The 22,540-nt window shown below is 40.4% G+C and overlaps 1 protein-coding gene across 2 annotated transcripts in view; it reads right to left on the bottom strand.

Annotated features, from left to right (window-relative positions):
• The window catches only part of LOC121278858 (SH3 domain and tetratricopeptide repeat-containing protein 1), a 97,883-nt gene that overhangs the window by 51,824 nt on the left and 23,519 nt on the right, over window positions 1-22,540 (bottom strand). For both annotated transcript variants that reach the window (XM_041189445.1, XM_041189351.1), the window contains 7 exons: window positions 19,694-19,799; window positions 19,279-19,422; window positions 18,264-18,453; window positions 17,499-17,572; window positions 17,113-17,308; window positions 7,648-7,781; window positions 1,066-1,107 (listed from right to left, as the gene is read on the bottom strand). In XM_041189445.1, the coding sequence (XP_041045379.1) occupies window positions 1,066-1,107; window positions 7,648-7,781; window positions 17,113-17,308; window positions 17,499-17,572; window positions 18,264-18,453; window positions 19,279-19,422; window positions 19,694-19,799 (886 nt within the window). The remainder of the gene's footprint in view (window positions 1-1,065; window positions 1,108-7,647; window positions 7,782-17,112; window positions 17,309-17,498; window positions 17,573-18,263; window positions 18,454-19,278; window positions 19,423-19,693; window positions 19,800-22,540) is intronic.

Consider the following 22,540-nt stretch of genomic DNA (forward strand, 5'->3'; position numbering starts at 1 on the left):
TTGTCAAATGAATGTCAGCATGTGAATAACCTTTCTGAAAACAGCTTTATATTAATGAGACACTTTCCTTTTCAACTTTTGAGAAAAGATATGCATTCATTGAGTATCAATTACAAACACAACGCAGATTCAATTGAAGCAGTATGCCTCACTTATTCAGCACAATTCAGCACCTTTATTTTCAAAGTGAAGCCACAGTGTTCTTTGTTTTGGCTATGATGAGATTACAGCATGCAGTACTTGGTACATAAGCACCTTGGGATATATTACTACATTAAAGGTACAAGTACACATTACTGTTGTTGTTACTATAGTTGTTCTGGTTTCCGTAACACATGGTGGTAATTCAGCCCTTCAGTGAATGCAGAGATAAACAACGAGCTGAACCCCAGAGGAAATAGCTTTGAGAAACAAATTAATATGCTCAGGTTCTTCAACTTTGGACAGAAATGTCTCAAAGTGGATTTTAAAGAAGCATATAAAATTCTTAATGGGTTGGAAAAGGTACACTCGAAACAATGCTTCCAAATATGCCAAGAAAGCAAGGGCAAACAGAAAATTTAAAACAGACAATGGAAAGGATTTCTTTATGCTTAGTGGTCTGCCACATACTAGAAAATTTAGGAGAGAGAGAGTAATTAGCAGCTGGAACTGTTGCTCAGAGAAGTGGTTAAAGCCAGGACACTGGAATCATTGAAGGAATCAGTTAAAAGGCAAATGGGATGATGATAAGATTGCTATTCTGGAAGGATGCCATCAAAAGGACATCAGGTCCTTCTTCATCCAAATCTATCTGTGCAATAAAAAAATAACCTTGCACGTTGTTTGAAAGGATTCCAAAACTTGACAAAACATTTCGATCAAAGGATGTAACATGGTTATTCTTTTTATTTTACGTAAGATAAGCCTAGTTACTTACAGTATTATGTAGATAGCAAAAAGCTAAAACGGTTTTGTAAATTCACAGATGCAAGAAAATGGAAGGTCAATGATTCGATATAAGTAATATCCCTTATGATGTAAATTAATGTTCAATTTACATTAAATAGGTTCTTATTTTATTACCTTTTTCATCCTCATATTGTGGATTCGATGGTCCCAATTTATCTGGAGAGAAAAATAACACAATAGTGCGGGAATCACATGCTTGTTCAGTCTGTTTAATGAATGCAAAACATGCTAAGTATCACAGATTTAATTAACAGTACATACTTTTAAAATGAAAGAAAACAGAGAACATCCCAAAAGTGCAGTTGATAAAACCTTTCAATAATACCTTAATATCTTGCATCTTTCCCAATTAAACACAACGTTTAAAGTGATATATTTAGGATCATTTTATCTAATATTTTTATTTAAAGGGATGTTATTGCAATTTTCTGTTGGGTTGATGTCAAGGCAGAACTAACAGCAACTACCAGCTTGAAAAACTGCTCTGCTGGTGGATCTGGCAGCTTTACACTACAGCAGATATTACAGCCTCTGCAGTACAAGCAAGATTTTGACTTTAGCTTTAGATGCAAAAATCGAAAATTCAGAGAATTATTTGTCAGATATGAGTACTCATTTTCGGACAATCCAGTTCAAAAGTTGAGATAAACTGTGTTTAACCATCGCAGAAGTCCATGATGGGTTCATAAGTATTGGCCAGAGTGGCTGATGATGAATCATATAGTGAACTATATATGGGGCTGTGATGACGAAAGCAGCTTAATTGAATGGGATAAACTGAAGAAAAACATTACACACTGTACCATGTGGAGCAAGGGGATTACTGAATGAAGAAATACCAATGTTTAATTTGGATTGGCAAGAGAAGAGTCTGGGATAGATTGAAGGATGAAACCAGCAAACAACCTAGCATTTTTGGACATTTCAAGTAAAATACAGCCACCTCCATAATTATGAATGGGCTCGAATTTCTTGTCACTCAACACTAGCAAGACAAAAGCCTTCCATTCAGTTTCCATCACTTTCTCCGCTCTAGCTCCAGTTCCCATCTTTTCCCAGGTGCCCAGAGTCAGCCAGGCAACATCCAACCCGAAACCTGGAGTCAGCTTTAATGAAACTGAATGTGGAATTCAGAGAAAACTACTTCCCTCTAGAAAATATCAGTGTCCAGCCTAACTCATCGCTATAGCTGATCCCTTATCTACGTCCTTATCTTTAACTGGCTCCTGCATGTCACATTACATAAACTCCACCTCATCCTATCACACATAAAACCCGACTCATCTATTATGTCAATCCGTGACTGCCCATCACAAACAGAAATTCAAAAATCCACTTCCTGGGGGAGGATTTTTCCCTCATCGGGTGGGCTCAGTGGGAGCGGTCAGGAAGCCAATTGCCACCTGCAAATCGGGGCCAGACTGCGATTTTACGCTGGTGGGCCAATTAAGGCCTGCCCAGCGTGAGTTGCACGCAGTAGCGCTCAGTGCTGTCAGTGTGTAGGAGTGAGGAGGGTGAGCGGGGAACTTTGCGCCCTGAGGCACAGAGCTGCCTCAGGGAGATGAAGAGTTTAAAACATTAAAAATAACGATTTTAAAAATGTTATAAAACATATCCCCTTATGTGGCTGTCACATGAGCAGGGACATGTTATAAATGAAATGTTAAAATTTTAATTTTATTTTTCTTTGCTGTTGGAAACCTCATCCACATCTAAAATTGCAAAGGCCGCTTGACCTTTTCGCCTGCCCGCCAACCATAAAGGTTGGGCGGGCAGTGAAAAATTTCCTTTAATTATAACCTTAATGGCCTTAATAGGCCTTTTAATTGTCGGTGGGCACACTGCTGACTCCGGCGGGTGCCCACTGGCCGAAATATCGCGCGAATATGTCAGGACGCTCGCCCGACATTATCGCACATCATTTCATGCTCGGTTGGTTTGGGCACACACCTGCCCAACAAGCTAAAAATTCTGGCCCTGGTCTTTACATCTCTCCTTGACCCTTACCCCTTTTGACCTTTGTAATCTCCTCCAGCTTTAGATCCCACCCCACACCCTGCATTTTTCCAAGCCTGGTCCACCTTTGCTCTCCTACACTGATTCTGTCACCATCCCCCCACCCCACCGGCCTGCAAAATTGGTGGCAGAGGCTGGAGAAATACACTCAATACACACTTACTAGAACTCCCTCTCTAAACATTTGCTACATCTCTCCCCATATTAAAAAGCCACCTTAATACCCACTTCATCGGTATTTGCCATGTTCCCTAATCCCACTTCTACTTGGATCCAACAGTATCAACTTGTATTTGTACACCACCTTTAACTTATTGATATCAGTGTTACCTGCACCTGACAGGTATATTCATGCTTTTAGGGTGTAGTAGGCTTGGGCCTTATTGCTTTTCAGAAAGGAATGGTGGAAGGACTAGGAAGACAGAATATCAGACAAAAACAAAAAAAAAACAGATAGGACAGGGAGAGCTTGGAAACAAAGGCTTTGGGTAACAAAACTGTCAAGAAACGTTCACATATTATGATGAAGGTTATGCTCATTATTCTGAGTACAGAACACATTCAATATCCAACAGGAATAATGTAGCATATTTCAGTAGAAATTTTAAAAATACCAGCTACTAAATTGGCCACAAAGTGATTTTTTTTGATACAGTGGTAGAAAAATGTGAGAACAGAGAAACAACTGAAAGTTAATAACAATTGATATTGGTACCTGACTGGGTCCTAGGTATGGCTGTCATTTTGTGGAATATGTGAATATGTGAAAGATTCCTTATTCCAGTCCTACTCAAGCCCCCTTCCTCATCTCTTTTTCCAATACAATGATGGTTGTATCAGTATAGCTTCCCTCTCTTGTCATGAACTAGAAAACTGCACTGACTTGATTTCCAAATTCCACCCTTCGTCTCGTCCATCTCTGACTCTTCCCTTCCCTTCCTGGACTTCTCTCTCTCAATTTATGGAGATGCCTGGGATCATGTGCATCTTTGTGTGGAGTATGGAGGAGTCCATGCACACTATGGCCAGGAATTTATGGCCCCTCCCACCCGGCGAGATATTATGGTCCCACCGAACCAAATGGAGATTTAGGTGGCTCACTTCAACCGCTGGGTTGTGTGTGTGGGAGTGTGTGTGTTGGGGTGGGGGGTGGGGGGGGGGGTGGGGGTAGTGCGCGGCACCATGCACCTTTAAGTCCTGGCCTATGAGTTCTGGCATGTCGCAGAGATTTGATCGCATAACTTCATCCACAGAGAGAAAGCCCTTTGGTCATCAGTCTTACTGTTTTCAGCCGCTGTCATGCTCCATCCTACAAAACCTTCAAATACCCGACCATGAGACTGAAGCTGCCCACTGCCAAAACCGATTCCCCACTGTGACTGTTCCCTCTGCCACCCAGCACCCTCAATGCAACCCACAGGTCCAAAATGTTGACAGAACTCCACCCTTTAAACCCCTCATTCACCACACCTTCACAGTCTGTACCTCCATCCGCGCCCCCCCCCCCCCCTCACATTACCACTGCACCCAAGTCACTTTCCCACCTCCTCACTCTACACCCGAATCCCAACCTTTCAACCCCCACTCCCTACCCTGACCCAACCACTGCCTTGCCTTTTTGGTCCCAGGCCTCCATGCAAGCTGCCATTCTCCTGTTCCCCTTCTTTGTGCTGTAGAGTTCAGCAAGGACAGCCACTGACCTTAGACACAACAACAAAAAAGTGACTGTTGCACACCGCCTTTAAACAAATGGGAACCGGGTGCCATGAGATTCTCCTGCACCACTGACTTAATTGTGGAAGTAAGGGTGATTTCAAAAAGTTTAAACATAATGGGTATTCATGGCAAATGTATTACAAGTAGGAACCTGTCACAGGATGTTGCAAGGTCAGACACACGATTGACTTAATCTCTGTATTTCAACCCACCTTTGGGAAATCAAAATTTCAGCTCCCCCCCGTTCCTCCCCTCATACCTCATAAAGCCAGTAAGGGACAACCTGATATAGGGGAGGAGAAATAGGTAGCAGCTTTAGGAAGAAGGGCAAGTATAAAAAAGTGCACTTAAACACCAAATTGATTTTTTTTTCAGGAAGTCTTAGTACAAAAAGGTTTTAGGACAAATCAAAAGCATGGCTAAAAGATGAAAAGACAAAATTTGGGAGAATTATATTGATTTCACAGGTGGAACTATAGTTGAATGTTCAGTTTTCTCCCACTGAACAAGGCCTTTTGGTAGCACGTGTTATCTCCTACAATTAACATTAAATCCTACCTCATGTGGCATCCTGTAAAATATTTATCTTTCAATCAGCATCACAAAAAACAGATTATCTGCTCGTTGTCACATTGCTGTTTGTGGGAGCTAAATTGGTATGAGCAAATTGGCAGCTGCATTTCCTATATTACAATGATTATCTTTCAAAAGTACTTCTTTATCGTAAAGCACTTTGAGATGCCCAGTGGTCACAAAAAGCACTATGTGAATACAATTTTTAAAAATATCTCCGCATGCGTAACATGCTTTCCTACTAGTAACAGTAACCAAGCTTCAAAAGTAATCCATTGGCCATGAAGTGGATTGGAACATTTTGAGCAGGATACAATCATTTTTAAATTATTTACTCTTAGGAGTATAGGAATGGGGCAGACCATTTAGCCCCTGATGCCTGTTCTGTCACTCAATGTCGAAGGTCGCCTATTGCATCGTAACTCCATATACCGCCTTTGTCCCATATCCCTTAATATCTCTGGTTAACAAAAATCGATTGATCACGGATTTAAAATTTACATTTGATCTAGCATTAATTGCCATTTGTGGAAAAGAGTTCCACACTTCTACCATCCTATGTAGAAGTGTTTCCAAATTTCACTCTAACTTCTAAACTCTACCCCTAGTCCTAGACTCCCCAACCAGCAAAAATAGTTTATTTCTATCTACCTTCTTTGCTTCTAAATTCCAGGGAGTACAACCCTAGTTTGTGCAACCTATCCTCTGAATTTAACTTGTGTGCCGTTAACCCTTAACCCACCCCTCCAGATGTCAGCAACAGTGTTATGACAGCATTTAGTACCTAACCCTAATAACATTTAGGGCATTTAGAGTCAATCCTCTTGTACGGGACTGGATTTACATGCAGGTTAGCATAGGTAAAGTGAGCTGGTCCTTATCCTAAGAGGCATCAGCAAGTCTGTTGGATTTATTGTGCTAGCCCACAAATTACCATATTTATTAAATTCAATGTTATAATTTGCCATGGTGGGATTTAAACTCATGGCTAAGTAGTTGGTAGCCTAGTCTCATGTTAGGAATTAGACACAGTTTAAGTAAGTTATATTTGTATTTGTGGGTGTTAGGAGTGAGTTCTAGCTTTAAAGTTTGATTTGTATTTCTGTATTTGTGTTAAAAAAAGGTCAAGTTGAGTTTTAGTTTCACTTTAAAAGACGCCTGCATTTCTGATGAGTTTTATGACTTTTAAAGAGAAGTTAAGCAAACAAGAATAGAAAAGAAAACTGTGCTGTTGCCTAGAGGCAGGCCCCAGCTATACCACACCACACACAGAAACGCTAAAGAAACAGCAGTTTTGAGTTCAGCTGAGAGCAGCTACCAGGCAGAAGCAACCTAGAAGGGGCAGATAGCCAGTCCCAAGCTAAAGTTGGTTGAAAGTAACTACCAAAGAGAGACTGAAGCAAAAGGGGCTGATAGGAAGTCCCAAGCTAAAGAAGAAAGTCCCCAGCTAAAGAAGAAAGTCCCCAAATCCAGAGGAGTGGAACAGGAGAAAGTCCCAAGCAGATCTTCTAGTGTTAAATGAAGTTAAGAGTGAGGGGCAGAGAGGGAGGCTCTAAGTTTCAAGTTAAAGAGACAAAAGCTCAAAAAGCAGATTTAATGCGAGAAACCAAAAGGTCCAAAGAGACAACTGAAAGTCTATAACTTCTTGCTATGGGCATGTGAAGCAGTAGTGTACTGTTGACAGTTGAGTCAGATGAGAAACAGTGCGTGGAAGAAAGCTTGAGTGCACATGGTGACCCAGGGGAGAGGAACATTGGAAGGAGAGTTTGAAACCCTGGAGGTGAACCCTTGCGGAAGGCGTCAGTTTGGGAGAAGATTCCAAGGCGAGTCCTTAGAGAGTGGAGATAGGAAACCCTCATGTGAAAGACAGATTCAGCAAGACTGGTTGGCTCACAGTGTAACCAGCGTCTGGGGGGAGTTGAGGAGAGATCCATAGCATCTGATTCAGATGACATCGGTCACTTGGTTTCAGAGTGTGGTATGCCTGACCACAGGTTGCCTATTGCTTCCAATGGACTGTGTAATTACTGTGGACATTAGAATATAAGATTTTGTAACTTGCTATCCTTACAAATCTGTACATATCTGTAAAGGTATAGTTGTGGGTGAAGGAGTATTGTGATATAGTTCATCTTTTCTTGTTTAATAAATGTTTTATCCTTTTGTTAACAGTTCATCAGCTGATTCCCATGACTCTACTCAGTAGCTAATCTCCACGTATCCAAACAAACAAATTAAAAGTTAGGATCTATCAAGTTCAGTTCCACTCTGGGATCAGGCTTGTCCAGTGGTATTATCAGCTAGGATCATAACACTCATAACCACAAAGCTCCCATAGCCTATTTAAATGCTACCCCATTAAAGTTTGATTCTGCTGTAGTCCTCACTTACCCATTCGATAGATTGTACTGATGTCAGTCTGAATCATCTGCTTGAGCATCTTCAAAGAATCTTCTTCATTAAACTCATCTTGCTCCACAAAAAAGTATTTCTCTGCTTCATCAATGAACAGCAGATCGTTTGCCCTATGGACAATCAAATTAGTGTGACATTCTGTAACAGGCCACAAGGAGGTGTAAGAGATTACTACTGAGTGAATATGCTTCCAGTTTGCTCTTCCAGTGAGGAATCTCCTGGTCCCTGCTCACCATTTTCCACAAACACCAGGATTGAAGCTGTATGCACATCGGCACAGTGGCATTAGCTCCAAGCACTCTGTGATATGGCGCACAGCAGCTGACAACACTGTGTTTAAAACAGCATTGTGTGGATCATTATCAGATCATTAAATAGGATTTGAAATTTCAATTACATGGAGAACACTTGTTTTAACATGGATCAACGGCTGTCAGCAGTTCACTTTGTGAATGGAATGGTATGTTACCTAAACTTCTACCACATTGATAGCTGCAAAGAACACCATTGTGCAGAACATTAACATACAAATGTACAGAAGGTGCTGCGTCAATTTTGGTTCTTAATTGCTAGAATTATAAAATAAAAAGGTGTTTGTATAACCACAGCTTTCAAAACAGCAGTGATATGGAGTGCTAAAGTTGAGATATATGCACAACTTCCCTGCAATGATGCAAATTCAGTGCAGCACATCATACTAGTGCAACATGTTCTCCTGTATTATAAATATTATAATTATAAATACTACTGTCTCGAGCAAAAGTTATTGCAGTTTTGAGATGTCCTAAAGTAGGCTGTAACTAATTTAAGTAATCTTATTTTACTTCAATTTTGTTTTCTGTCAGCAAATCATGTATTTTCCTTTATGGAAACTGTGAGGATATTCATAGTCCCAGACTTCCCTCTCCATCTTAGCAGGAAAGAGGTTTAATGGGAATAGCAGGTCAAAAAAAGGACGTTATTTCAAAATATATTGACCTGTATTTGGCAAGGACCAGGAATAAAGCTGCCCACAAAAATCTAGCAATCTCTGTGGTGTGATTTTCCTTGCTCTTGATGGCAATTTAAATCTGGCACCAAGTGGGTATCTTGGCTTGCAGCTGCGTTGATGTCAGCAAGCAGGTAGGCAAACTTCAGAACTTCAAAAGGACATTGACACATTGGTGGAATGGGCAGATTGGTGGCAGATGAAGTTCAATGCGGAGAAGTGTGAGGTGATACACTTTGGTACAAAGAACATGGAGAGACAGCATAAAATAAAGGATACTATTCTAAAGGGTGTGCAGGAGCAGGGAGACCTGGGTGTACTTGTACATACATCATTAAAGGTGACAGGACAGGTTGAGACAGCCTTTTCTAAAGCATGCAGCATTTTAGGCTTCATTAATAGGGGCACAGAGCACAGGAGCAAGGAGCTTATGATAAGCTTATAGAAGACACTGATTAGACTTCAGCTGGAGTATTGTGTACAGTCTGGGCGCCACACTATAGGAAGGATGTGAAGGCATTGGAGAGGTTTACAGGAATGGTTCCAGGGATGAGACACTTCAGTTATGAGGAAAGATTGGAGAAGTTGGGACTCTTTTCCTTGGAGAGGAGAAGGCTAAGAGGAGACTTGATAGAAGTTTTCAAAATCATGAGGGAGCTAGACAGCTGTTCCCGCTTGTAAACGGATCGAGAACCAGGGGCACAGTTTTAAATTGTTTTGCAAAAGAAGCAAATGCGTGGTGAGAAAACACTTTTTCACACAGTGAGTAGTTAGGGTTTGGAATGCACTGCCTGAAATTGTGGCGGAGGCAGTTTCAATTGAGGCATTCAAGAGAGCATTAGATGATTATTTAAATAGAAACAATGTGAAGGGTTACAGGGAAAAAACAGAAGATTGGCACCAAGTTAAAATACTCAAACAGCCGGTGCAGACATGATGGGATGAGTGGTCTCCTTCTACACCATAATAATTCTGAGACTCTGAAATAATCAAACTGAAGTATTCACACACAGCAAACCAGGGAGTTAAAAACACTTCAAATGCTTTAACTATAACTTAAATTTTCAGGTAGCAAAATAAATGTTTGATTCTATTATATAGGAGGTTTTTTTTACTGTTTTTAAAGGTAAGCGGATTTTTTAATCAATGTAGTGAAATGAGAAGTGTAGCGAATAAGGTTAGTGAGTTACAAGCACAAATAGCAGTGTGGCATAGCAGCAATAATGGAAAGGTGGCTTAAAAATATAAAAAGCAGCAATAATGGAAAGGTGGCTTAAGGTGAAGACTGGATGCTTAATATACAGATTGAGTATCTTTTATCCGTAAATCTGAAAAACGAGCACATCCAAAAACTGCACATTTTTTGAACCTCATCGATCTTTAGCGCAGGAAGTCCCTGGGCCAAGCTGACACGGCCATCACCAACTGCTTTTGACCTTTAGCGCGGTAAGTTTAGTTGCTTGTCTGAACATCAACACTCTGAACCCTCTCCTACAAGCAGGTTCACAAATGCTCCCACAGGTGGGAACTTACTACAGGTATTCTAGCCATTTTATTTACCTTAGACTATAGCTAGCCTAAGCTTAGACTATTGTAATGCAAGTAGACCGAATCATATATGCAGTATCCGAAAACCGAAACATGATCAATCCCGAGGTTTTCAGATAATGGATGCTTGACATGTACAAGGATATAAAGTGTTCAGAAAGGATAGAGAAGGAAATATAGGTGAGGTGTCAGTACTGATTAGGGAAGACATTGCAGTGTTGGATGTCGTGAGAGGCAAGGACAGAATCCATTTGATTAGAGTGAGAAGCAAAAAAGGTAAGACCACACTACTTGAGGTATTCTATTGACTTCTAAATAGCAAAAGGGAGAGATGGAGGAACAAACCTACAGGAAGATCACAGAGATGTGCAAGAACTATAGAGTGGTAATACGAGAGGACTTTATCCCTATCTATATTTGGGTAATTAATGTTAGAATAAAGAACAAAGAGAGGGAGGAATTTCTGAAATGTGTTCAGGAGAACTTCTTTGATCACTATGTCCTTGGCCCAACTAGAAAGGAGACGTCGCTGAATCTGGTGCTGGGAAATGAGGTGGGCCAAATGGGCCAGGTATCTGTGGGGGTACATTTGGGTAAGAATGATCATCATATCATAAGGTACATATTAGTCATGCAGAAGAGCTAAGAACAACCTAATACAGAACTTCTAAATTGGAAGAGGGCTAATTTCAATGTGCTGAGAAAGGATCTAGTGAGTGTTAAATGGTACCAGAAACTGACAGGAAAAACTGTAAAAGAACAATGGGTGATCCTTAAGGAAGAGATGCTTCAGGTATAGGCTAGGTGCTTAAGGTAAGGGAGCTAAAAACAGGGCTCCTTCAATGACAAGGAAGTTATGATGAAATAAAAAGAAGGGTGCATGATGCATACTTGAATTCTTCAAGTGAGAACCAGGTCAAATACAAGGTTGAGAGAGGAGGTGAAGAGTTAAATAAAGCTGGCCAAGAGAGAATATTAGAATAGAATGGCAGTCAATATAAAAAGGAACTCAAAAATCTTCTACCAGCATGTAAATAGTATGAGGTGGACTGGGTGCTGTAGGGACAAAGATGATGATAAATGCTTAGAGGCTCAGGACAAGTCTGCAATACTTAATGAGTTCTTCATATCAATGTTTACTAAGAAAGAGTAATCCGATACAATATCGGTAGAAGCAGAGATGGTGGAGGTAATGGACAGTGTGAAATTTGAAAGAGAGATGGTACTGGAAAGGCTGGCTATGCTTAGGGTAGATAAGTCACTTGGAACGAAGGCTTGTATCTCAAGGAAGTGGGGGTGGAGATAGCAAAAGGATTTGCTTTAATCTTCCAATCTTCCCCAGATATGGGGAGGTGTCAGAGGAGTTCAGGGTGGCAAATGTAATACCCTTTTTCAAGAAAGGGTATAAGGACATTCCTAGAAACTACAGACCAGTTAGTTTAATTCCCGTGGTTGCTAAGGTTTTGGAAAAAAAAATTCAACAGGCATGTGGAGAGGTTTGAGTTAATTATGGAGAGCCAGCATAGATCTGTAAAAAAGCAGATCGTACTTAACTAATCTAATTGAAGTTTTTGATGAAATAACAGAGAAAGTTGATGAAGGTAATGTGGTGGATGTTGTCTATATGGATTTTAAGAAAGTGTTTGACAAGGTATTACAGAAAAGGCTAATTAACAAAATTGAGGCTTACGGAATAGGAAGGTCAGTGTCCAATTGGATAAAAAATTGGTTTGAGGACAGAAAGCAGTGAGTCTGGTAATGGCTGTTTGTTGAGCCGGAGGATGTTAGGCATAGTGTTCCCCAAGAGGTCAGTGTTTGAACCATTGTTTTTTTGCTATATGACTTGGATCTTGCGATGTGGAATAAATTTCAAAATTTGCTGATGATACTTAACTTGGAGGAATAACAAGCAGCATTAGGGTCTGGGTTAACCCTAATGCAGGATAATACAAATTGCTCGCAACAGGACATAGATAGACGAGCAGAATGGGCAGACAAGTTGAATATGGTAGTAATGTAGATAAGTGTGAGCTGATGCATTTTGGTAGAAGGAATAGGGAGAACCAATATAGATATAATGGCAAAGTTCTAAAGAGTGCACAGTCAGAGAGACCTTGGGGTGTGTGTGCATCGATCTTTGAAGGTGGCCGGATATATTGAGAGAGTGGTTAGCAAGGCATGTGGGATCTTGGATACATAAATAGAGGCATTGAGCACAGGGAAGTTATGCTAATCCTTTATAAAACTCTAACTAGGCTCCAACTAGTGCCGAGTTCTGATTGCCAAATTAGAAAAGATGTGAATGCCCTTGACAGGATGCAGAGGTTATTTACCAGAATAGTTTCATGGATGGGGGTTTTAGTTACAAGGTTAGGTTGGAAAGGTTGGGGTTGTTCACCTTGGAGCAAAGGAGATTTGATAGAGATGTAGAAGGTTATGACAGGCTTAAGTAAGGTACACAAGGAAAAACTCTTCCAATTAGTTAATGGTACAAGGGTTAAGGGACACAGATTTAAGAATTTGGGTAAGAGATGCAGGGGGAAACGTGAGGAAGAATTTTTTTTCTTACACAGCAAGTGGTAATGGCTTGGAACTGCTGCCCACAAAGGTGGTGGAAGTGGAAACAATCAGTGGTTTCAAAAGGAAACTTCATGGGCACTCCAAGGAAGTAAATTTGAAGGCCCATGAGGATCAAACGAGGGACTGACTGGATTGCTCCACAGGAAGCTGGTATTGACTCAGTGGGCCGAATGGCTTCCTTCTAACCGTAAATGACTATGTATGACATTCTACAAATATAAAATAAGCTTTTCACGGCCAGTGAACAACACCACAAACAAGTTATATTTATACAGTGCTTTTAACATAATGAAATTATGTTAAGGTCCTTCATAGAAGCATTATAAAACAAAATATAACACCGAGCCAAATAAGCAGATATTGGTTCAGATGGCCAAAAGCTTGATCAAAGAGGTAGTTTTAAAGAGTACCTTAAAAGAAGGAAAGTGAGGTAGAGAGAGGCAGAGAGGTAAAGGGAGGGTATTCCTGAGCATAGGGCCTGGCAACTGAAGGTGCAATGAATGGTGGAGCAGTTAAAAAATCGCTCAAGCAGCCAGAACTAAAGGAACACCAATATCTTGGAAGATGGTGGGCTGGAGGTGACTACAGCAATACAGAGGGGCAAGGCCATGGATGGATTTGAAAATAAGGATGAAAATTTTAAAATCAAGGTGTTGCTTGACCGAGGGCCAATGTTGGTCAGCGAGCACAGAGGTAATAGGTGAGCGGGACTTGATTGGAGTTAAGACGCTGGTGGCAGAGTTTTGGATGACCTCAACTATACAGAGAGTAGAATGTGGAATATTAACTTGGTATGGCATAAAGAAACCAGCTACAACTCAAAGTGTCATATTTTCTAGGCTTTCTACAGTGAACCCAACAGCTTTGAAGTGGAATTTCTCTAATAGCAAAGTAGACAGCGATTAGTGGGAATTTCTACAACCTCTGAGGGAGTGCAAACTCATTGGCAGCAACTTCAGGATTTCTGCTTTATTCTACACATGTTCAAACTCCTGGGGAAGAATTTAAATTTAGGAGGGGCGCGTGTGGGGGGGAAGATTTCCTCAGCCGAGAGTGCGCTCTTTCGCACATGCACATGAAAGAACACACTCATCTCCGAGGCTAAGTGCTGCCTCAGGGAGATTGGCGCCAAATTCAAAAATGTGAAATATAGAACAACAAAATTTCCCTGACGAGTCCCCTCGTGTGACACTGTCACATGAATTGGGACATGTCCATCACTTTTAATTAAACTTTTATTAAATTTTTAAAAACCTACATGAAGCTCATCCTGCCTGTGGATGAGGTTTCATACTTTGTCTGAAGCCCACTAGGGCTCCCAGCCTGCCTGCCAACCTTAAGGTTGGATGGGCAGGTCCTTTAACTACTTTAATTAGTTGTTAAATGGCCTCAATTGGTTGTTGACAGGTTGGCGAGCGCACAGCTCGTTCGGCTGCGCCCTCACCAACCTGAAAATTGAAATGACGCGGGGTGGCATCGAGAGTTCTGCCTGACATCATCCCGCATCATTTTACGCGTCGGCGAGCGGACCCCGCCCCCCCCCCGCTCGGCGAGCTCAATATCCTGCCCCTGAGGTTGCTGTCAGTTCCAGTGGAATAATGATATTGAACATTAACAGTTTTGTAGTCATTACCACAACAAAATCTGGGCCATTATGTGTTAGTTGTATTCCAAAACACCTTAAACATCAGTATTTTCTTAGGTAAATTGTTATAGGGTGGTCGAGTTGTACAATTAGCAATGGAGTTGATCTGCAGACACTTCTTGAGTGGAAATGTTAAGTTCATTAACAATATACTCAGCAGCAACTACACGTGTGCTTTCAACTCCAACTCTATCTCTACACTGACTGCTGAGGTACCCTGTGCTACTCTCCTATTGGTTACTACAGATCATGTGATCTTCATTAACAAGTATTATTCTTAAAAGTACATTCCATACTAAATAAAACCACAATTACTGCATATACCTACTCAAAATGTTTAAGGTCTATGTTAATCAATCTCCTAAAGTAATTACACATATGGATATAAAAACAAAAAACTGCGGATGCTGAAATCCAAAACAAAAACAGAATTATCTGGAAAAACTCAGCAGGTCTGGCAACAGCGGCAGAGAAGAAAAGAGTTGACGTTTTGAGTCCTCTTGACCCTTCGACAGAACTGATTGAATATTAGAAGAGGGGTGAAATATATGCTGGTTTAAGGTGGGGGAGGGGGGTAAGAGAAGTGGTGGTGGGGGTGGGGGGTGGGGTGTTGGTGTGGTTGTAGGGACAAGTAAGCAGTGATAGGAGCAGATAATCAAAAGATGTCACAGACAATAGAACAAAGAAGTGTTGAAGGTGGTGATATTATCTAAACAAATGTGCTAATTAAGAATGGATTGGAGGGCACTCAAGGTACAGCTCTAGTGAGGGTGGGGTGGAAAGACTAGCCCGGCATACAAGATTTAAAAATAATGGAAATAGGTGGAAAAAGAAAAATCTATATAAATTATTGGTAAAAACAAAAGGAAGGGGGAAGAAATGGAAAGGGGGTGGGGATGGAGGAGGGAGTTCCAGCTCTAACGTTGTTGAATTCAATATTCAGTCCGGAAGGCTGTAAAGTGCCTAGTCGGAAGATGAGGTGCTGTTCCTCCAGTTTGCGTTGGGCTTCACTGGAATAATGCAGCAAGCCAAGGACAGACATGTGGGCAAGAGAGCAGGGTGGAGTGTTAAAAGGGCAAGCGACGGGGAGGTTTGGGTCTTTCTTGTGGAAAAAGTTGAACAAGACTGTGTGTAGATGAAAAATGATCATGCATTAATAGATGCAGATATTGATGATGAGGACCAGTTAGTGTCACAAGTTAGTAAACTGTTCTTTCACCTTGGAATAGAGCAGCCTAAAGTGTTAGGGTATACAAGTCTTTTATCTCCTGACTGTATGGTTCTATGTGAAATTATTCAGTATAGGTTTAACTCATTACTACTGTGGCTGTGGTTCCATAACACAAACCTGAACATAATTTAATACAGATTAGAAAACACTGTGCATTTTGCCTTAAAACTACAATGACAATGGTTCATAACAGGAGTAGGAAACTTCCCAGTTCTGATGAAAGGTCATCAATGTGAACACTAAGTGTTTCTGATCTATGTATCTCCAGCATTTTCTGTTTTTGTTTCAAATTTCCAGTATCTTCAGCATTTTGCTTTAGAGCAAAGTGTTTGTTGGGGTAGAGATTGCTGTGCAGTAGCTAACCAGCAATGGTTTAATTTCTCAGCTGTGGCACCCCTTATGTTGAGTATAGAGCAGTTGCAAAAAATAATGCATTATTTATAGAAAATAAAAGTGAAGATGCTAATGGAATGTACCAGGGCAGGCTACCCATTAAAATAAAGACATTTAAATTCTGCTTCTCCAATCCCTTTTTGAAGACATGTAACATTATTTTAACGGATGTCTTCTTTATATCCAATAGTTCCAGGGAAAACCAAATCTTTTCAAAGGTAGACTAATTTCAGGTTAGCAAATTTTGTATTTCTGCTTGCAATAATGGGGAAAGATTTCCTCTGCTTCTTAGGTGGGAGGTTTTCCTGGGTGTGCAGTCGTTCATACTGAGCAGTTAATATAAGACATTAATATTAGGTTTGAGCACATGCCTGTGAGGCAACCAGCTTGATTTTCCTCTATTCCTCCATGTGTTAATAGTTCCAGGAGCCCAGTATGAATATTTAATAATGTTACATTAACAGAAGTTGGTCTGGTTGGGCTGAGAAACTAATTCAGTAAACCCACCATTGCAGAAAATCTAACCCACTATCTATACTATTCAATATTTAAAAAGGATCTGGATAACATCCTGTCTCCAATGAAAGAGAGTTAAGTTCCATTAGCCTCGTCTTATACCAACATTGCTTTGAGTCTTAGGATTCTGGCTGCCCTTCACTGAGCTCTATCCTACATGTTAATGGCCTTTAGAGAGGAAGGCAATCAGAATTACATAAAATGGGTTTAAACTATACTGTGCAGTATTAGTAATGAACCCGTTTTGAAATTTCTCAGGGGTTTTAGGTAATCCAGTAAAAGTATCTGCCTCCATTTTCTTACACTGTTTTTGTTATTCTTATCTACCTTTTGGGCAATAGCCATTCTCAATTTCTTCAGTTACCTCAACTCTGATGCCATTCTATTTAAGTGTATAATTTCAAAGGCATGCACAGCCTCCGATTCTTTGTTTTAAGATGGACGGTGCATAACAGCAGGTTAATTGAACCATAGGATGGATGTAGCTTAATTCAATTATCAGTGTCACACATGTACTTTTTTTAAAAAAAAGCTACTTACAGTGGCATGAAATCTTTTGGCTTCACGTGATTTATTTTCACAAACCCAATTTTTCCACTTGCTTCATTTCTCCCCAGGAACCACTGCAGACATGTGCTGAGAAAGCCGATGATTGCAATCCTGTCCCCCGGCTGGAAGCTCAACTCGTCAGCTCCAAAACCATTGTAATCAACCATTGCAATGCAGCACCCCTGTCCTGTGCAAACAATTAAAGTGTGTTAAAATTAACTTCTTGAGACACTGCCATCTATTTGTAACACAGTTTTTCCTCAGTCATCTTCTTAAAACTGATGTCCCTTATGGTTAGTTACTTGTCTCTATCTTGTGTTTTTTCTCTAAAATAATTCACACATTGCATGAATTGTTGTAAAACATTAGCAACTTACCAAGTGGTTGAGAAAATTCTGCTATCATGTTATTTGGTGCATCAATGCCTCCACTGTACCTTTTGAAAAACCATCTAAAAACAGATAAAATTCCAGCTTATAAAATTATTCAGCCCATACAATGATTAATTTTAACCTTGAGCCTGAATATTCTCACCAAATTGTAAAATATGTCCATATTAAGAAATTCATGTGGGAAAGTGCAACTTTATGCTCATATTTCAGAGTCTTCTACCTTTCTCTTGCCTGCCTGCAATTTTCTGCCCACAGCAATGAATGAGACATAAATCATAGGCTCGCAAGTTCTGAGATAATATGTGGTATAAGATAAGGGCACATGGCAGAAGACATGACTTGGAGGGGAGCTTGCAGGTGATGTTCTCATGTGTCACCTGTTCTTCTAAGTGATAGAGGTCATGTGTTTGAAAGATGCTCTTGAAGGAAGCTTGGCGAATTGGAGTGCTGTAGATAGCACACACTGCTTTCAATATGTGCCAGTGGTGGAGGGAATGGATGTTTAAAGCTGGTGGATGGGATGCTGATCATGGGAGCTACTTTGTCCTGGATAATGCCAAGCTTCTTAAGTGTTGTTCGAGCTGTATTTATCTAAACATCAGAATTCCATCACACTTTTGATTTTTGCCTTGTAGATGATGGACAGGCTTTGAGGAGTCAGGAGGAGAGCTAGTTGCTGCAGAATTCTCAGCCTCTCCCTACAGGTTCAGTATCTTAAAGGAACAGAAACTGAAAAACTTTGGCACCTACTGATGAAAAGGGATGAGAAGCTCCATGTGTGATTTTGGAAGCAAAACCTTCTTTCCACTGACCAGAGACTGCCCTGACCATTTAGAACCACTTTTTGCATTGTCAACAACAACAAGGTCATTCTGTTTGGGCTCCTGGTCATTTTCTTCATTTTTCTGAAGACTGAATGGATAACTTACAAAAAACATTCCTGAGGAGAGAAAAAAAAAGGAGTAAATATGAACTTATAAACATTTGATGACTTCCACTTCTGATCCTGCCAGAGTGTGTGGGGTCAGGGAGATGTCATCTCATTTTAATATCGTGCCCCCTTGATCAGACAGGCCAAGTGGAGACCACTAGATTTGGAAAGGCCAGGCTAACTCTTTCCTTTTTTGCTGCAGCCTGCAAAGGTATTCAGTGACGTCCGTTAGGTGTCCAAGTCACAGTCAAATAAACTCCCGGTCTGACTGTCCCAATCCCTCTGACCCAGTCCCATTCTGATAAAGATGGCCTTGTTCATGGTGAATGCAGGTTCACCAGGAGAGTCACGAGTTTTGTGTCCCTTGGTTTGCAACAGGAATTCACAACTGAAATTTGGACAGTTTTGAAAATATGAACTGACAGTAACAGGAATAGGCTATTTGGTCCAATAGCTCCAGCGCTATTCCCTTCATACCCTGGCCCCTCCCAATTCTAGCTTCATGTGCAATCTCAATTTTCACATCTCGACCACAGCTCCCTAGGCCCTAAGCTCTGGAATTCCCTCCCTAAATCTCTCTGCCTCTCTATCACTCTCTCTTCTTCTCTTGTCCTTTAAAATGATCCCTAAAAGCTACCTCTTTGAGCAAGTTCTTAGTCCCCTGTCCTAATATCTTATATGGCTTGATGTCAAATTTTGATCGATAGTGGGCCTGTGAAGTGCTTTGTGACATTTTATTCTGGTGATGGTGCTCTGTAAATGCAAATTGTTGTTGTTGAATTTATTGAGAGTTGTTTCCAAGTTGAAATGCAATTCAGAATAACAGATCCTCACCTTCCTGTAAAAGAAGGCCTTTGTACATTATTTTGAGAGATTCTTCACTTATCTGCACCTCAATCCTGGCATCCTTTTCATCGATACAATTCAGCCAAAAGCCTTGATCTAGCAGTAGGTTCTCCATGCAGTGGCCAATAAAGCCTAAACAGCAACAGAAATTATAATCGCGGGTTATGATGAAGTACAAGCCATTGATCATCTAGCAATCTATCTATCACTATTTTCTACTTAGTGATACCAATAGATCTCAACGTCATTAAAAATACAATTTGCAATGGTAACATATATATATAAAGCATATTTCTTCTAAAACATTTCTTCAGACCATTGTAGCTTTAACTAAAGGTGAACTATATAGAAATCACCCACATCTGTGGTATTGAAACTACATTGAAAGAACAAATGTTACTACCTAGTGAGTGATACGTTGAAAATTTCCAAATTTCTTCAAATGTTTTAAAAGTGATCACAATCAAGTCTTGGTCACTATGTATGGACAGCAGTCTAGCTGAAAGTTCCTGAAAAAGACGAAAAAATATTGAATTAAGAGACCACAAAGGAGATGATGCATAGCAGAATGATAACTTGTACTGATAGAGCGCAATATTCTTAAACCAAAACATATTCCTTTCAGAAAGCCAAGTTTAAAAAGAAACAAAATCAGTAATAAAATGACACATTTTTTTATGTTATGAGGGGCTGGCTAGCTTGGTCGGCTAGCGTGTGGTTCAAAATAAGGCCAGCAGCGTGGGTTTGATTCCCATTCCAGCTGAGGTAGACTGGGGACCTGCCTTTTTGCCTTGCTTCTGAGAGTGGAAGGCAGTTGCAAACCAGCACTGACAAAATCTTTAAAAAAGGGCTCAGGGTGAAGCATCAGCAGACAATGAGCTAAGGACCTGCCTTTGGCTTTCAGCAGCCACACATGAATGATTTTCTACCTATAGAGATGGTGTTATAAAGAAGAAGCAAATGGTGGGATCGAGGTTTTGTTTTGGCATCATCAGGCAATCGTACTTAAAGTGTATTTGACAGCATGTTGGTTAGATTATGCTTCATGTTTCCACTTAAATTTATTTGCATAATCATTAATGTAATCCATGAACCAGTGCATAAGACCGTAAAACCAGAAGACGTAGGAGCAGAAGTAGGCCATTTAGCCCATCAAGTCTGTTCCACCATTCAATGAGATCATGGTTGATCTGACAATCCTCAACTCCACTTTCCTGCCTTTTCCCCCATAACCCTTGATTCCCCTATTGATTAGAAATCTGTCTATCCCATATACTTAATGACCCAACCTCTACAGCCCTCTGTGGTAAAGAATTCCACAGATTAACTACCCTCATAGAAGAAATTCCTCCTAATCGGTTTTAAATGGGCACCCTTTACTCTGAGATTACGCCCTCCGGTTCTAGGCTCTCCCACAAGGGGAAACAACCTCTCAGCATCTACCCTGTCAAGCCTCCTAAGAATCTTATATGTTTCAATAAGGCCGCCTTTCATTCTTCTAAACTCCAATGAGTACAGGCTCAACCTACTCAATCTCTCCTCATAAGAGAATCAGCCTAGTGAACCTACTCTGGGCTGCCTCCAATGTCAGTATATCTTTGTCAGATAAGGGGGCCAAAACCGTTCACAGTATTCTAGGTGCGGTCCAACTAGTGCCTTGTATAGTTTTAGTAAGACTTCCCTATTTTTATACTCCAATCCCTTTGAAATAAAGGCCAACATTCCATTTGCCTTCCCCATTACCTGCTGAACTTGTATGTTAGCTTTTGGAGTTCCTGCGCAAGGACTCCCAAATCCCTCTGTGCTGCAGCCTTTCTCCATTTAAATAATATTCAGCTCCTCGATTCTTCTTGCCAAAGTGCATAACCTAACATTTTCCCACTTATATTCCATCTGCCACTTTTTTGCCCACTCACTTAACCTGTCTATATCTCTCTGTAGACTCCTTGAGTCATCCTCAGCACTTGCCTTCCTACCTATTTTTGTATCATCTGCAAACTTGGCGATAGTATATTCACTTCCCTCATCCAAATCATTAATATATATTGTAAATAATTGTGGCCCCAGCACTGATCCCTGTGGCATTCCACTAGTTACAGGTTGCCATCTTGAATATGCCCCCCTTATCCCAGCTCTGTCTTCTATTAGTTAGCCAATCCTCTATCCATGCTAATATACTACCCCCAACAACATGGGCTCTTATCTTGTTAAGTAGCCTTACCTTGTCGAACACCTTTTTGAAATCCAAATATTTTATATCTACTTGTTCCCCTTTATCTATCCTGCTTGTTACCTTCTCAAAGAATTCTAATACACTTGTCAGACGTGATTTCCCCATCATGCTTGATTAGATTATGTAATTATGAACGCTGTGCTATAACATCCTTTATAATAGACTAACAGTTTCCCAATGACAGACATTAAGCTAACTGGCCTATAGTTACCTGCTTTTTATCTCCCTCCCTTTTTGAAAAAGGGTGTTACATTGGCAGTTTTCCAAACCTCTGGGACCTTTCCAAAATCTAAAGATTCTTGGAAGATTACGATCTCTGTAGCTACTTCCTTTAATATCCTAGGATGTAACCCATCAGGTCCAGGGGACTTATCAGTCTTTAGCCCCATTAGTTTCCCTAGTACTTTTTCTCTAGTGGTAGTTGTTGTATTTATTTCCTCCCCCTCTTTTACCCCTTGGTTATTTAATATTGGAATGCTATTAGTGTCTTCTATCATGAAGACTGAAGCAAAGTATTTATTCAACTCCTCTGCCATTTCCTGGTTCCCCATTATTATTACCCCAGCCTCATTCAAAAGGGGCCTATGTTCACTTTGGTCTCTTTCGTCCTTTTTATACAATCAGGCAATGCAATAGAATGTAATGGTTTATTTTATTTTCCCTTCTTTCCAATGAAAAGCATATACAGTATTTACAACATTTTACTTAAAAGCACAAGCTGTGAACGAATACAAACGTTTACATAAATATGGTGTCCTTTGGTAACTAACACTTTCATTCAAAAGAGCAAAGAGTTCCCAGGGGTATGTTAATTTTGTAGGGAGTCTTCAGGAATATGTCAACTTTTGTAAAGAGAAACATAGGAACCCCACATAGAAACGTTTCAAAATGACTGGTACTACAACCATTCATGAAAAATAAACCATTAAAAACAAAAAAAAAAACATTTTTGATGTTCAAACTGACAAAATGCATCCAGCCTTATCTCTCCTGTTTACTTGAGCTCCTGAGTTTGGA

The sequence above is a fragment of the Carcharodon carcharias genome, chromosome 1 (assembly GCF_017639515.1).
Source record: "Carcharodon carcharias isolate sCarCar2 chromosome 1, sCarCar2.pri, whole genome shotgun sequence".
Taxonomy (NCBI): Eukaryota; Metazoa; Chordata; class Chondrichthyes; order Lamniformes; family Lamnidae; genus Carcharodon; species Carcharodon carcharias.